This window comes from Camelus ferus, chromosome 14 (genome assembly GCF_009834535.1).
Source record: "Camelus ferus isolate YT-003-E chromosome 14, BCGSAC_Cfer_1.0, whole genome shotgun sequence".
Taxonomy (NCBI): Eukaryota; Metazoa; Chordata; class Mammalia; order Artiodactyla; family Camelidae; genus Camelus; species Camelus ferus.
In genome coordinates this window covers 9,397,499-9,412,970 of record NC_045709.1, presented here as the reverse complement: position 1 = coordinate 9,412,970, position 15,472 = coordinate 9,397,499, and the positions used below count along the sequence as shown (strand labels likewise).

Here is a 15,472-nt window from a genome sequence, read left to right as displayed (position 1 = left end):
TGAGCTGGCTTTCTTATAGTGAGTTAGCAGCTTGGTTATATTTTTTATGGTTTTACCTGTGGAAATCTTGAGACTTTTCTTGTCTTCAGAGATAAATCCTCCACTCCCTTAAGCTTTTGTGGGAAATCTTCAAAATTAGAACTATTGTTGAACAGCACAGTTGGAGGTTCATCATAAAGGCCTAGAAATACTCATTAGCCACCTACAGATAGACATTTATTCCCCTTTAAAACATTTTAAGAGATAACAATGAGGGCATTTAATGTCCCCAAATGACCCCTTCTCCCACCTTCCCTGTCCCTGTCCCCCTTCAAACACACTCCTCTCCACTTTTGTCACTGAGCATGTTCAGATGACTCACTTGAGCGATTGGCTTTGGGCCATGTTTAGAGGAGCTCACACGTAAGTTAGGAATATGAAATATTTAACTGTGTATTAGGAAAGGGAATGCTGCCAAAATCTACTACAAAATCTACAGGGCCTGAGTGCCCTGGGAGAAGAGCTAAACACTTTTTTTGGCTTTCTCTCCAGAATCTAAGCCAAGTACTACTCTTCATGAAATTTCATAGCCAAAGTAACAGAAATCATATTTGTTTGACTAATGCTTTGAAAAGGCATGATGATCAGATATTCCACAGTTTGAACTTTAGAAAAACAATTGTTTTGTCATTAAAAATATCATCAATGAGAAGGTGTTTCCATTGTAAAAGCATTTGTATGATCTATTAAACAAAGTTTGGGGAAAAAAGAGAAAATTTGAAGGCAGAAGAAAATTAAATATTCATAAGCCAGCTACCTGAAGGCAATCACTATTAACTTTTTTAAATTATTTTTTCTATGCATAGGTTTTGTATATTTGTAATTTTGTGTGTAATTTTACATAGTTGTAGTTATGCTCTATACTATGGGATGGTGTTTTTCACAACATTTCCATTTTATTTTGCCTCCTTTGTAAACATTTTCATAACCATATACTATATGTCATCAAATCTAAGCAGCCATTGGTTGTAAGTCATATACTTTATGTACCACTAAGAAAGGAAAAAAAAAATCCTGCTAGTTAATGTAAGGTCCCATCAATTTAAGACACATGTAAATTTTTATAGGTGTTAAAATGGAAAAATTAAAAAGTTATAAAGAGAACCCTTACTAGTTTATTTTCTTAGGACAGATTGATAGAAGCAGAATTACTAAGTCAGAGGCTGTGACTATTTAAGGGTTCTAGATCCGTATTGCCAAATTACTGTCCAGCTTATATTCCCACCACTAAGAAAAGAGAGGGCCTGTTGCATCTCACCATCACTAGAGTTGAATTTTCTCAAAACAACAACAAAAACCTTTGTTATATAATGGACGAAATAGCTCTTCACTTTAAGTTTGCATTTTTTCATTATAGAGAATAAACATTTATTATATGTTTAACTGTATTTCCTCCTTTGTGGTTTTCCATTATCTATGTATTATTTCCTTAATGTTTTTCTTATTTGTCTTAAGAAATCTCATTTTATAATGTTATTAGCCCTCTGTCTTTGATATTCATGTCACTGAAGTCTGTTGTTTTCTTATAGTCTTATCTATAAAAATTCAAAAAATTTTATTAGATTTGTAGCATATTAACTGATTTGTTAGCCTTTTTCTTTGAGATTTATTTCATCACTTCTAAAATTAGAGAAATTATTTTACATGCAGAAATTTGAAAGTCACGTATAGTAACATCTGTATCTGGCCTGTTTTGTTCCATTGGTTTTTCATGTGTCACTGTTACAGTACTTTACAACACTTTTAATTTCATTCCCTCTTAAATCATCTTCCTTTTTAAAGTTTGTTATCCTTGGTATTTTGGCATTCTTGACTTAATTTAGTTACCAAAACCTTTTTTGGACTTGTGACTGGAATTGTATCAAATTATGAACTTTAGAAATAACTGACATTATAATAATATTCAACTTCTCTATTCAAAAACACGACAAGTTTTCCTGTTCAGTTATTTTCTTAGTTATATGGGTTTTTCCCCTCAAATCGATTTATTGTTTCAGGAAAGAAGAATTGTGCTCATTATAGATAATACAGAAAAATATCAGGATGAAAAAATTGTAGGTGTATCACAAATCTTATTCAGATAATACCATTAACATTAGCAGAGCCACATTACGGAAATTACTCAGTGGCTATATACCGTTAAAAGGGTGGCTTGCTGAAGGATTGAACAAATAGACACATCTTCTACATCTTTAAGTAAATCTTTCATTTGTTAGTTTTCTATTTCAGGAACAGTAATTATCCTTAAACTGAATTATCACTGTCAGTTTTACACAGTGATAGATTCTTTACTTTTAACTTTTTATTTTGGGATAACTATAAATTCATATGCAGTTATAAGATACACTACAGAGAGCTCCTGGATAGCCTTCATCTAGTTTCCCCCTGTAGTGACATCTTGCATATTCATTATCAGGTAGTGAAATCAATTTAATGGATAATAATCAGCATTTTTTTAATGCTGTAGGATAGAACAAATAGAATAGAATGGAATGTATCCAGAGGGCAGGTATTGTTTCATGAAACAATTATACGATCATTTATACATTCCTTTGTTCTGAGTCAGTGTAAAATGCATTTCTCACTGCAAGTCACTATTAAAAAAGATGAAACCACTGCACTTGAGAAATTCTCATAAAATGTACAAGAAGACATGCAAAAGAATCTGTGTTTTAATTATGTGTGCCATAATAAACAACTGAAAACAATTAGAATTTGGAGAACTGATAAACGGTGGTAGAGTCATACAGTGGGATGCTATACTATACAACAGGTACGATTAAAGGAACTAGGGATTCAAGTATTAACATGAATAAATCTCATAAGCAGAGTGTTGAGGGGAGAAGAAAGGAACTGACAATGTGATACCATTTCTATAAAGCTTTAAAACATACACAACAATACCATATATTGTCTGTGATATTAGTACAGATGTGAAAGCTTGTGTAAGTCAGATGATATGATAAAGAGGCACAGTATGAGCCAGAGGGCGATGGGATCAGAGATGAACCAAGGGAGTTGCTTTGGTTGTTTTGATTTTTCTTAAGCTGAGTGGTCCATATACAAGAACTTGTCGCATAGTTTTCTGTTTCTTCCTCTGTATGCCCCAAATATTTTATTTAAGCTAAATTAAATTAAAGTACTTAGGGGAAAAAGTCCTGCTGAAGCTTTTTGACTAGCTTGATGGTGTTAAAATCCACCTGTGAGCCAACTGCTGTAGCCAGGGCAGTGGAAGGAATACTCTGGCTGCGCTGGGTCATGTCCCCACCCTTTTGGTAGGTGGGGTGGGAAGGAGAGCAGACTGGTCTAGCGCCACAAGAAACGGGGACCAAAAAGTACCAGAGATTTTCTCTTTTTACTTTTCTGATTCAGTTATTTCTACTGCTATTGTTATTCCATCCTTATTTTCTTGGAGATTTTTGAGGCAGCTTCCTTGTTAACTTATTTAGTTGAAGTCTTATTTTTATTCCCATATGAATGAATCGTAGATTCTCACCCTCCCACATGTTCTGCCAGCAATATCAAGGCTCCCTTTCAAAAGCTATTTCTGGTTTTTAAAATTTATCCTGTTGAACTCTTGTGGGTTTGGCTCCATCTCATCTTTCTGTAAAAATTTTAGTTAATGTCCCCAGTCTATTCACACATAAATATGTTGGCTAGAGACTTAATTATGAGGTTATAGACTTTCCCTTTCGGGACTCTGTAGATTCTCTCCACCGTCTTACGACGTTTATTTTTATGAAAATCTGAAGACAAACCTGACTTTTTTCCTTTTTGTTTTGTAGGAATGAGCTTTAAAAGAGGAATGTCTGTTTTTTCCAAAAGCCACAAGACACTGTGTATTCTCCATATCTCTATAGTATACACGACACACACAAATGCACACGGAGTATCTTTCTTCATTTTAGTTTTTTTGACCTTTTCTGGCATTCTGGCAAAACTCTGTGGTGTCTATGTCTCCCATTACATCATGTGCTCTCTAAGGCTTATTCATTTTACTTTTTTTTTTTTTTTTTTTTTTTTTACTGGTGCAATGCCTGGCCCCTTATCAGTGCTCAGTAAGTATTTTTTGAATGAATAAATATACACTGATTAACTCTGCACCTTTTGGTTGTCCTCAATCAGTTTTCTGTGGGATCTTTTCTGCTCTATGCAGATTTGTATTGCCATGCTGCATTTGGGGTATATGCATGTATATTATGTGGTTTTGATCTTTTATATTGGCCAGCTCTCTTTTTGTCTTAAGTCGTTTTCTTTTTCTCTTTTTTCCAATTATATCTGTTCTATCTCCTACAGAGAATTCATTTTGGAAGTAACCTTTCCTGTCCAAGTCCACAGGGCATTTTTCCCCTTTTCTTATGCTGGGTTTTTTTTTTTTTTTAAAGAACCAATGTTATTTGTTGTTTATTCTGTTTACTCACTTTGGAAAGTAGAAAAGTGTAATAGGGCCAGTGTCAAGTCTTCTGATATTTGTGTGCTGCATAGAGCACTAACGCTGGAGGGCAGGTTGATGTGTGTGACCCCAACACAGTTTTCAGTGCCCAGGAGGCATTCATTTAGTGTCAGTCTGTTGGACTTAACAAGGCATCTTCTCCTGTTTCTGCTTCCTATGTTGCTGAAATATACTGTGTGTTCTTAAAACTCAGAGGTAGAATTTATGGAAAAATTAATCCTCCCAGTTTATCCCAAGGAAGCACCATTTTCAGGACTCCTCCATTCCTTTTGTCTCCACCTTCGCACTTTATCTTTGGCCATGATGGACACTAGGAGCTAGACTTAGCATGGATATGGACCAGTGATGAATAGCCTAGAGCTCACTGTATGTGGCCTAATTTCAAAATATGATGCTCCATCTTTCTTTAAGAATCCCCTCTTACAGTATAAAGTTTCCTCAAAAAGTTAAAAATAGAACTGCATATGATATAGCAATTTCACTTTTGGGTATTTATTCAAAGGAAATGAAAACACTAATTCATAAAGAAACATGCAACCTCATGTTCATAGCAGCATTATTTATAATAGCCAAGGTATGGAAACATCCTAAGCGCCTATCAATGGATGAATGAATAAAGAAAATGTGCCCTCTCTCTTTTTATGTATTATACACACACACACACACACAAACACACTGGAATATTATTCAGCCGTAACAAGAATGAAATCTTGCCATTTGTGATAACATATATGGGCCTTTGAGGGCCCATTTCATAAGTGAAATAAATCAGAAAAAGACAAATACCATATGATCTCATTTACATGTGGAATCTAAAAAACAAAAAAACAAAAAACAAGCTTATAGGTACAGAGAACAGATTAGTGGTTGCCAAAGGTGAAGGGTGAAGTGTGGGTGAAATGGGCAAAGGGGGTCAAAAGGTACAAACTTCCAGTTACAAAATAAGTTAGTCATAAGGATATATTGGAAAATAAAATAAGTTAACTAAACTGGTATTAAAAAAAATAAATACAGGGTCATAACTTCTGAATCATAGTGGATCAGTTACCAACTCAGTACTAGATGGGAGTTTAATACCTTGCATTTGTTTATGAGGTAATGTTGAATGCCAGTTGGTCTTGATCGCAAACAACAAACACAGAAGAAATTTATTAAATGGATATAAGATAACTTAGAGATCTGACAGAAATCCTAGGGAACCAGATTTGGAAAGTAGGAGTCCCGGAGGATGAGGGACTTAGAACCATAGCTAAGATTATACCACAGGAATGGCTGGTTTGGGTGCTGCTGTTAATAGCTTTGTACATTTGTGTGTGATATTCTTCATTGGTTAATTGCATCATTGTTAATAAGAAAAATATGAGGAAAAAAGGAATTAAGCCCAAAGTCAATAGGGTGCTGGTAAAGTAAATTATATAATTTAATAAGAATTTTTATTACTTAATAATACTAATATTTGCATAATATATCTGTTTAACAGATATTGCTATAAAAATATTATAGTAGATCTAAACATACATTCATAGAATGATATTTAAGATATAAAAAGTGAGGGAAAGTTGAAAAATACTATATTTAGTATTGTTCTATTTTGGTTACAAAATATATTTTTATATGTGTAGGAAAAATTCAGGAGGATTGTGTACCAAACTGATAATAGTTATCATCTCTGAATGATCAGTTAATGGGAGCCTTTGATTTATTACATCATATTTCTGTAATGTTTGATGTATTTTTGCTAATAAATGTAAGGTAAATAAATATACCTGTACTAATCAGACTCTTCAGGTTTTGATTTTTTTCCCTAACACTTACAGATTTTTCGTATAAATAGGACAATGACAGCTGTATTTGGCTTTCTCTGCTCTGTGTAAATAGATGGTCTCAGAAACAAGGCTTGATTTTCCTTTTACCTTTCCATTTCCCCCAACATGGTAGTCTTCATTTCATCAGGAAGTATGGCCAGCTGAATTATTGAAGAATAAATGAAAACCAGATTCTAAATAGTTTTACATTGTAATTTTCTGGTTGCTATGGAGTGGCATACTTTTTAAATGTTGCTTTACCACAGTATGTGGATCCTAATCCACTTCTGTTTCACATGTTTACTTTATCATTATTATTATTGCCATTAGCATCATCATCATCAACACTCTCTTTAGTCAAAATATCTGGTTTTAAATACCAGCTTTTTTTTTCTAAAAATACTCCTTTCCCCATTCTTGCATAAATCTTGAATTTCTATTGTAGGAAAACTTTTAAACTTTGAGTAAAATTTTTAGGTAAGCTTAAAAAAATCTTCCTTAAAATATTTTACATGTTTTTAAATTTGGCATAAAAATTGATGAAACTCATTTTAGCTTGATTGATTTTAATGTTTCATATTACTGAATTAGTTATTGAAACCTTCTAAGACATTTTGGTATAACAATTTAATCATGTTAAGAATTAAATTCATAATTTTTGTTTATTTGTTTGTTTGTCTTCAGCATTCCATATTGGAAGAAGAGATTTCCATAGATTTAAAAAAAATGCCTTTGTTTAGTAAATCCCACAAAAATCCAGCAGAAATTGTGAAAATTCTGAAAGACAACTTGGCCATTTTGGAAAAGCAAGACAAAAAGACAGACAAGGTATGAGCTAAAACAATAACATTGTTATTAAAATGCACAAATAGACCAAAAACCAACATAAAGGCTTAATGAAGAATCCTAAAAGGGGAGGGTATAACTCAGTGGTAGACGGCATGCCTAGCATGTGTGAGGTCCTGGGTTCAATCCCCAGTACCTCCATTAAAAAAAAATTAATAAATTTAATTGCTCCCCTCTCCAAAAGTCCTAAATATGGTCTGTGATGCACATGTAGGATCTCTGTAAATATATTTAAATTGATTTCAGGTTTTATGTAACTGATAATTGTTTTTTTCTGACGTTGTATTTTATTTTATTTTTTTAATTTGAGAGTTATTTACTTTTTCAGTTGAAGTATAGTCAGTTTACAATGTTGTCTCAATTTCTGGTGCACAGCATAATGTTTCAGTCATACATATACATACATATTCCTTTTGATATTCTTTTCCATTTTAGGTTACTATAAGATATTGAATATAATTCCCTGTGCTGTACAGTATGAACTTGTTGTTTTATCTAGCAACTGACAATGGTTGATTCTGTTGTCTTGAACTCTTTGATTCACTATCTGGAGCCTCTGACCAAACTTGGATTTCTCTAGACTTAAACTAAGCTTAAGCTTAAACTAAGTGGTAATGGAATATTAGTCATAAAAAAGAATGAGATCTTGCTATTTGCAACAACATGGATGGACTTAGAAGGTATTATGCTAAGTGAAATAAGTCAGGTAGAGAAAAACAAATACAGTATGGTTTCATTTATATGTGGAATCTAAAAAACAAAATAAAACAAATGAACGAACATGAAACAGAAATAGAATTATAGATATAGAGAACAAACAGGTGGTTGCCAGAGGCTGGCAGAGGATGGCAAGAAGCAGGGGGAAGAAATTAGTGAGGGAGATTAAGAGGTACAAACTTACAGTTGCAAAATGAATGCATTACAGGTATGAAAGGTACAGTAACTATGTAATACCTTTATACAGTGACATATCAAGACTAAACTTATCATAGTGATAATTTTGAAATGTATAGAAATGTTGGATCACTATGTTACATAACAGAAACTAATATAGTGTTGTAGGTAAATTATACTTCAAAAACAAAAACTTAGAAAAAGATCAGATTTGTGGTATCAGAGGCAGGGGTTAGTGGGGAGAGGGAATTGGATGAAGGTAGTCAAAAGGCACAAACTTTCAGTTATGAGATAAATACCAGGGATGTAATGTACAACATGATAAATGTAACTGGCACTACTGTGTGTTACATATGAAAGTTGTTAAGAGAGTAAACCCTAAGAATTCTCATCACAAGGAAAAATACATTTTTTTCTGCTTCTTTACTTTTATATCTATATGAGATGATGGATGTTCACTAAACTTATTGTGATAATCATTTCATGATATATGTAAGTCAAATCATTATGCTGTACACCTTAAACTTTTATAGTGCTATATGTCAATTATATTTCAATAAAACTGGAGGAAAATTCAGAATAAAAAAAATCTAAGGAGTTATCCTGGTATATAATGTTTTACTGACATGAAGGGTAAAAGAATGAATTTATGTTTAAAGACCAACTGATAGTTTCTACTGCAGTGCGACCTCATTTTAACAATGTTTTAAGGTCCTACTGCAGGGCTTCCTCATAGGAAGGGGTTTTTAGTACTTTAGCTGTTCTTTCAAAGGGACATTGAATTCTTCATATTCCATTCGTCTCTAAAGTGACTAGTTTATGGCAAGATTCAAAACATCTATAAAATAAATACCCTTGATTCATAGTATTTTTCTGTCCCAGTGAATGATACAATATTGTATTCTTGTAAGGATGTAGAAAAAAATTTTTCATCTTACATCTTGTAAGGAATGTAGAAATATATTTTTAATTCTAGTGTATTTTGTAATATTGATCCAAGTATTGGCCCAATAGAATGAAGAAATGACCTTCATGGTAAGGGTAGATCTAAATGACAAAAGAGAGAAAAAAGAAAAAAAAAGATACTAATTTTCAATAGTAATCAAGCAAAGGCCAATTAGAACGACAGTAAATTCATGCTGTACACTTACTATCTTGTCAAAAATGAAAAATGCCTGATGATATTAAGTGTTGACAAGTGTGGAGAGCAATAAAAACTTTCACTCACTATGAGTGATGAAGTATACATTGATATTTGGAAATGAGCTCAGTATATTATCTGTTAAATATGAAAATTTACATGTTCTAAGACCTTGCAGTTCTCCTCCTAAAATAAACTCTAGTGATATTCTGGCACATGGGTACAAGAATGTCCATAGCACCGTTGTTCATAATAACCCCTCAGTGGAAACAACCCCGATGTCCATCAGCAATAAAGCTGGTAAAGAAGTTGTGGTTCAGCCACCAATGGAACACTGCTGAGCAATGAATGTTAAAAGAACTGCTGCTACATGCAGCGCCATGGATGAACCTCACAAATAGAGCACTGAGCGAAAGAAGCAAAGTACGAGCGGGTCCAGGTCCTATTCCAAATCAGCAGAACTAAACTATGTTGTTTTGGGATACAAACATAGGTAAGAAAATTGTCAAGAAAAGTAAATAAATAATTGTCATCAAAGACATAAAAGGATTTACTTCTCGGCTGAAAAGGGGGCATTCAAGTGACTTCTGGGACGCTAAAAATGTGCTATTCCTTGACCTGTGTTATGGTGATACGGGTGTTTGCTTTATAATTATTCTCAACTCTGTATATGTTTAAAGCACTCTTCTGTAGGTATATCTCACGATTTAAGAAACTTCCAACCTTTAATAAATTAAGGATTGCTTCAGTCATATTATAAAATGTATCTGGAAATTAATTTTTAAGTAGTATCATGCTACTGTGAGTTGTTTTATTTTGCTTTATTCTCCTTATTTCCTTCTCCAATTATAATGATTAGAGTATAATACTTGAAAGTAGTAAAACTGTATTTCTTTTAAAATATCCAGCAAATCGTTAACTAATTGGCCTGTTCTCCTTTCCTCACCTGTCTTTTAAAAAATTTTCTATTGAGTATAATTAACACATCGTATAATCCATCATTTTAAAGTGTACAATTCAGTGATTACTAGTATATTCACAGAGTTGTGCAACCAACACCACTCTCTAGTTTCGGGACATTTTCCAGCACCTCATCCTCCCCTCCCCAGGCGCTAGTACTCACTAATTTACTTTCTACCTTTATGGATTTGCCTGTTATTCCTTAAAATGTAGTGAGAATTTTTTTTTTCAAGTTTCATAGATAGCAAAAAGGTAATGATTATGTGTAAGAGATAAGTGGATTGACAAAGTTTATGGATTTTTGACAACATATGATTTTATACCTACTTCATTGAAAAATCAGAAGAATAGGGATTTATTGAAAAACATTAACAAATGCTTTAAAGAAAGACTGCCAGCTACTGATAAGTCTTCAAAATGGACTCAATTTAATTTACAAGAGTTAAATTTGTAATTGTTAGCAAAGTTCACTATGTCTAAGTATGATTTAAAGATTGTTTCACTTATGTTGACTAAGCAGAAATATTAAAAGTCTTTCTTTTGTAAATAAATTTTAGTAATATTTTCAGAAACAAAAAGCAGTGCCTACCAAATGGTTTTTGTCTGTGTACAGAGTTCTTTGATCATAAATAAGCAGGGCTCAAGAGGTAGTTTTTATTTGCTTTTTTGTTTATAGCCTGAAAGTTGTTATTACTCTTAACTATTAGCATTCTTTTTGGTCCCTAGGCTTCAGAAGAAGTGTCGAAATCACTGCAAGCAATGAAAGAAATTCTGTGTGGTGCAAGTGACAAGGAACCCCCGACGGAAGCTGTGGCTCAGCTTGCACAAGAACTCTACAACACTGGGCTGCTGGTGACGCTGATAGCTGACCTACAGCTCATAGACTTTGAGGTAAACCATCTGCAAAAGGATAAGTCTGCTCTCTAGTTTTTACATACATGACTACCAATATTTGACTGTAATTTTTTATTACTGTTTACATATTATTTAAAGTCCCATTTTTCCCTAAAACTTAAAATTTCTGATCTTTTTAAAAGCAAAAAGTATACTATACTTAAGTTTTATGCAGCTAAGTAGCAAGGTTGGTGCCAATAATAACAGTAAAAAGAGGTAACATTTGCCGAGTGCTTACTACCTGGTATACAGTTTCCAAGCACTCATCTCATTTAATCCTTAAAGCAACCAATGTGATCAGTACTATAGATGTATATCTACATCTGTATATACATTTTTGTTTTATAGATGAAAAATCTAAAGTTCAAAGATACTAAGTAATTTGCCCAGAGTCACTCAGTTACTAAGAGCCAAAGCTGAGATTCAGACTCACTGTCTCCCAAGCCTGTTCTTTAAATTAAAATATTTATACCAATGAGTTAAGAAGTTTGTTGAATGCTACTAATATTGGATATTTATCTCATTTTGAAAATAATTATACCTAATTATGTAAATAATAAAACAACAACTTAAAAGCAGGAGTGGTGAACATGTGTAAGCATTTTATTATCTATGGTATATCTAACTTAGAACAGTCATTTTTCAATGAAGTATGTGTATATAGGGCACACTTTAATGAAAGAAGTCTTGGTTTTTATTTGTTTGTTGTTTTTGTTAATGTTATCAGGGTTTTGATAACTATCAGGGAAGTGCTTGGGTCTCAATTAATTTTCAGAGATAAAAGAGAATGGAGATTTCTGATGTAAATTGCCTTTAGTTTGTCACTGAGGAAGTGAAAGGAAACTCATTACAGTGACTAGACCAAGATAAGGCCAGGCCTCTAGGGATCTGGGGAAATACTAGCCCACAGCTATCTGGACGGCTTAGATGGGGGATATTTTGACAACTGGAGCCAAGGAGGAGGAATGCAGAGCCAGACTGCTCTGGAGATGTGAAGCCAGGTGTGTAGACTGGAAGCAACCCTGCCTGAGGGAGGACCACACAGGACCCAGACTTCAACTTAGCCTTCCTTTCAGAAACACTGTTCTTTTTCTTTCCTTCCCTCTCTTATCTGTTTCTCTGTCTTTGACATTTTCTGCTCAATAATCTCTTTTCCTACTTATTTTTCTTGCCTGGCTTCTCACTCTCCCTCTCCATCTGACTCCCTCCCCATTTCCTTTTTAAACTGGGCATATGTGGAATTAAAGTGTTGTTTTATCATTGTGTTTGTATACTTTCATTTTTTAAAACTCAGTTTAAACTGAAGTATTATGATGTTGCATTGACTAAACACTTAACCTCCTCTCCCTCCTGAAACCCCACTGGAATGGCAATAAATGTATGAGTTTTGGGGGCCCAAGGGACAAAGAGAAATGGACCAGGGACATCAGGGAAAGAGATGCTCATGGAAGTTTTGGGAGTACACACCTGGGTGAAGGGGTAGGAACCACCTTAAGAAGGCTTGCAGAGAGGGATGCTGACAATAAGGACCCCAGGGAGCATCCAACAGGCCTGGGAGCCCATTTCTCTGTCCCACCTGCTCTCAGGGCACAGCCAGCTGGTGGTTACAAGAATCTACACACGTGATAAAATGACGAAGAACCACATATACACTCTGTATCAATTTGCTGGTTTTGATAGTCTACTAAAATTATGTAAGATGTAACCGTCAGGGAACTAGGTGAAGGATACATGGGACATCTCTGTACCATCCTTGCAAATCCTATAACTCTATAATTATTTCAAAATAAAAAGTTAAAATAAAAAAAAAAAAGAGGTATTATGGGCATTTGTAGGAGTCAAAGGTTTTTCCAAGGAAAAAAACCCTTGACTTGGATTTAGAATTGTTTATAGAATCCTTGCTCTGCCATTCAGGAGTCAGTAATGTGACCTCTTTGAAACTAAATTTTCTCATCTGTAAAATAGGAATAATACGAACTTACAGCATTGCTTTTAAATATTAAACTAAGTAAAATGTATACACATGTATATTTAATGGAAGAACACTAAATACATGTGCAAATATATACAAATGTCAGATAGTATATTCTCATCTCTCCTTCTCAAACTTAATTCAAATGTAAGCTGGTTTATTTTTGCTATAACCCTTGATGTTTGTTTCTTTGTTTATTATTTTAGTTTTAAATTTAGTTGGTGAGTGACCATAAATGAGAAACTCCCTGCTTTTGGATTACAGTATTATATTTCTATAAATCTCCTATTGTTTTGCACATATTCCTGGAAACAGCAATGTGTCAAGCTATTATCATCATTAATGAATATGTTAGCTTGAGTTAGTTTATGAGATTAGCCTAGTTTGTGATTGGATGCTGAAAGGAATATGACTAAAGATCGTTAATGTTTTGAAGAATAAGTCAGGGATGAGATGCTGTCAGGTCCAGTGACCTGGAGGAGCCTTGAGCAACCACAGAATAGCGTAGGTTCAAAGTGCCCTACAAGAACTGGGGAGGGACGAGTACACCAAAGAAAAACTTTGAGTGCCTCACAGCTTTGTTCTGCGTTGGCTTGGATAACAAAAGAGGAATAATCAGAAACACTTATGCAACTTTCCCTTATTTTACAAGGTATCCTGAAAATAAATACATTGAGGGAAGAAGTTTACTTAAAAATTATTCTGCGATTAAGGCATTTAATTACCTAAAAATTGACTTATACATTATCAAGTAGTAAACTTTTACTCTCTGGAATCCTTGGGGAAAAAATATCTTTATGAATATTTGAATTTTCCATATAACTGAAGATTAACTCTTCATATACAGAGAGTTAAGTAGATTACTTTTGTGAATTACTTTACATTTTCTTTATAAACTGCATTATATACTTGCCTCTCCTCCAAAATAATATACTCCATGTAATAATTTTTTACTGATGACAACACTATTATTTATGAAGATCTGTTATTGTAATCATTGCAGACAGTTCTTTTTTTTCAGCTTTATTGACCAGACAGTTCTTGACTTTGTTCATTCAATTGATGTAACACAATGCCTAGAATATAGTTATAAATGAATGTGATATTCAGTAAATGAAGCTGTCCTCCTCAGTCAAGCTCATAGAAAATAAATACTTATAAATACTTCTTGGTTGAATGAGTGAATGAAAAAGTTAAAATTTAAAACAATTCAGTTTTAAGCATTCCAGCAACTACACACTCACCGTATTTTCAGGAAGGAGGCACCACCATTACTAGCACCATCAGCCTACTTGCAGAAATGTGCTAAGTATTTCTCTGGACTGGAAACGTGAACGATCAGCCCACAGGCAGCAGCTTTCCTTTTCAAGCGTAAAGTATCCATATAAATGAGTGACCAATTTATAAAACTCCTCCTAACTTCAAAACTCAGTCTAATCACACAGAACCCTGCCTTCCTCATCTGTTGCTTCATAGGTAGCACTGGAACAGCCCCTTCTGGACTGAGAGCATCTTGAGTTCTAGGACTGCGTCTCTCACCCCTAGTGTCACATCCATTGGTTGGGTGAATGAGTGAATGCAGGAGTGCGTGAGAAATAGAAGCAGAGGTAAGGGAATTGGACCAAAGGAAGATGTCCTGAGGCACATCTGTAAGCCGCTTTTCTTAAGGAATTAGTACATGTGTAGAAGATAATTCAAGAGAAATTATATTTCAGTAAGTGAATAGCCTCTCCTGGGGTTTCTTCGAAGAGTACAACAGTCATTTGACTGTAAAATCTTTGGTATGTTTTCGTAACAGGAAGGAAAAGCTATTACTTTAGGGATGGGCTGCAGCTTTTGCCAGATAACCCAAAAGGATGGAGCATTCCTTAGAGAGAAAAAAAGAACTTTTGTTCAGAGGACATCTAGATGGGCTTTTTTGTTAGTTGTGAAAGGCGAGGTCTCTAGGCAGTGTTTGGAAGGAAAAGACTGAAAGAAAAGAGCTTAGGTTCCCTTTGCAGAGTAAAGTAACAGAAATTTGAGAAATGCCTTCTCTGGCTAAATTCGATAGGAGTAGGAAATAGAAGAGTGATCGGAGAAGGGTTTGGAGTAAGGGAGAGAGAAGGCTCCAGAACCATGACAGAGGAAGGGGCTTAAGGAAAAAGATGATCAGGAATGCCGAGGAACCTTTAATAATAGTGATATGTAGGATTCAACTTGAAGCTGTTTCTGCACAGTGCTATAATTACCCTTTGTTACCCTTAAACCCTTGATAAAAGAACTATGTACTAATAGTATATGTGGAGTGAAGAAGAAGTGGCGGTTCTCTACACTTGGGATAAACAGTTTAGAAAATAACTAGTTGAGAAAATAACAAGTTGTGGGAGGCAAGACAATGAACAAGGGTTGAGAGGAGTGAGGAGCAGGGATTTGAAGTGCAGAACTGATAGCAGTGATGGTGGTCCAGGGTGTTGCCTTAGACTGGGTAG

The 15,472-nt window shown here is 34.3% G+C and overlaps 1 protein-coding gene across 4 annotated transcripts in view; it reads left to right on the top strand.

The window, feature by feature from the left end:
* Positions 1-15,472, top strand: part of CAB39L (calcium binding protein 39 like) — an 86,800-nt gene that overhangs the window by 31,983 nt on the left and 39,345 nt on the right. For 3 of the 4 annotated variants that reach the window (XM_014558739.2, XM_032496177.1, XM_006184126.3), the window contains 2 exons: positions 6,982-7,125; positions 10,865-11,029. In XM_014558739.2, coding sequence (XP_014414225.1) covers positions 7,024-7,125; positions 10,865-11,029 — 267 coding nt within the window. In that variant the 5' untranslated portion in view covers positions 6,982-7,023. The remainder of the gene's footprint in view (positions 1-6,981; positions 7,126-10,864; positions 11,030-15,472) is intronic. The other variant, XM_032496179.1, reaches the window with a different exon arrangement.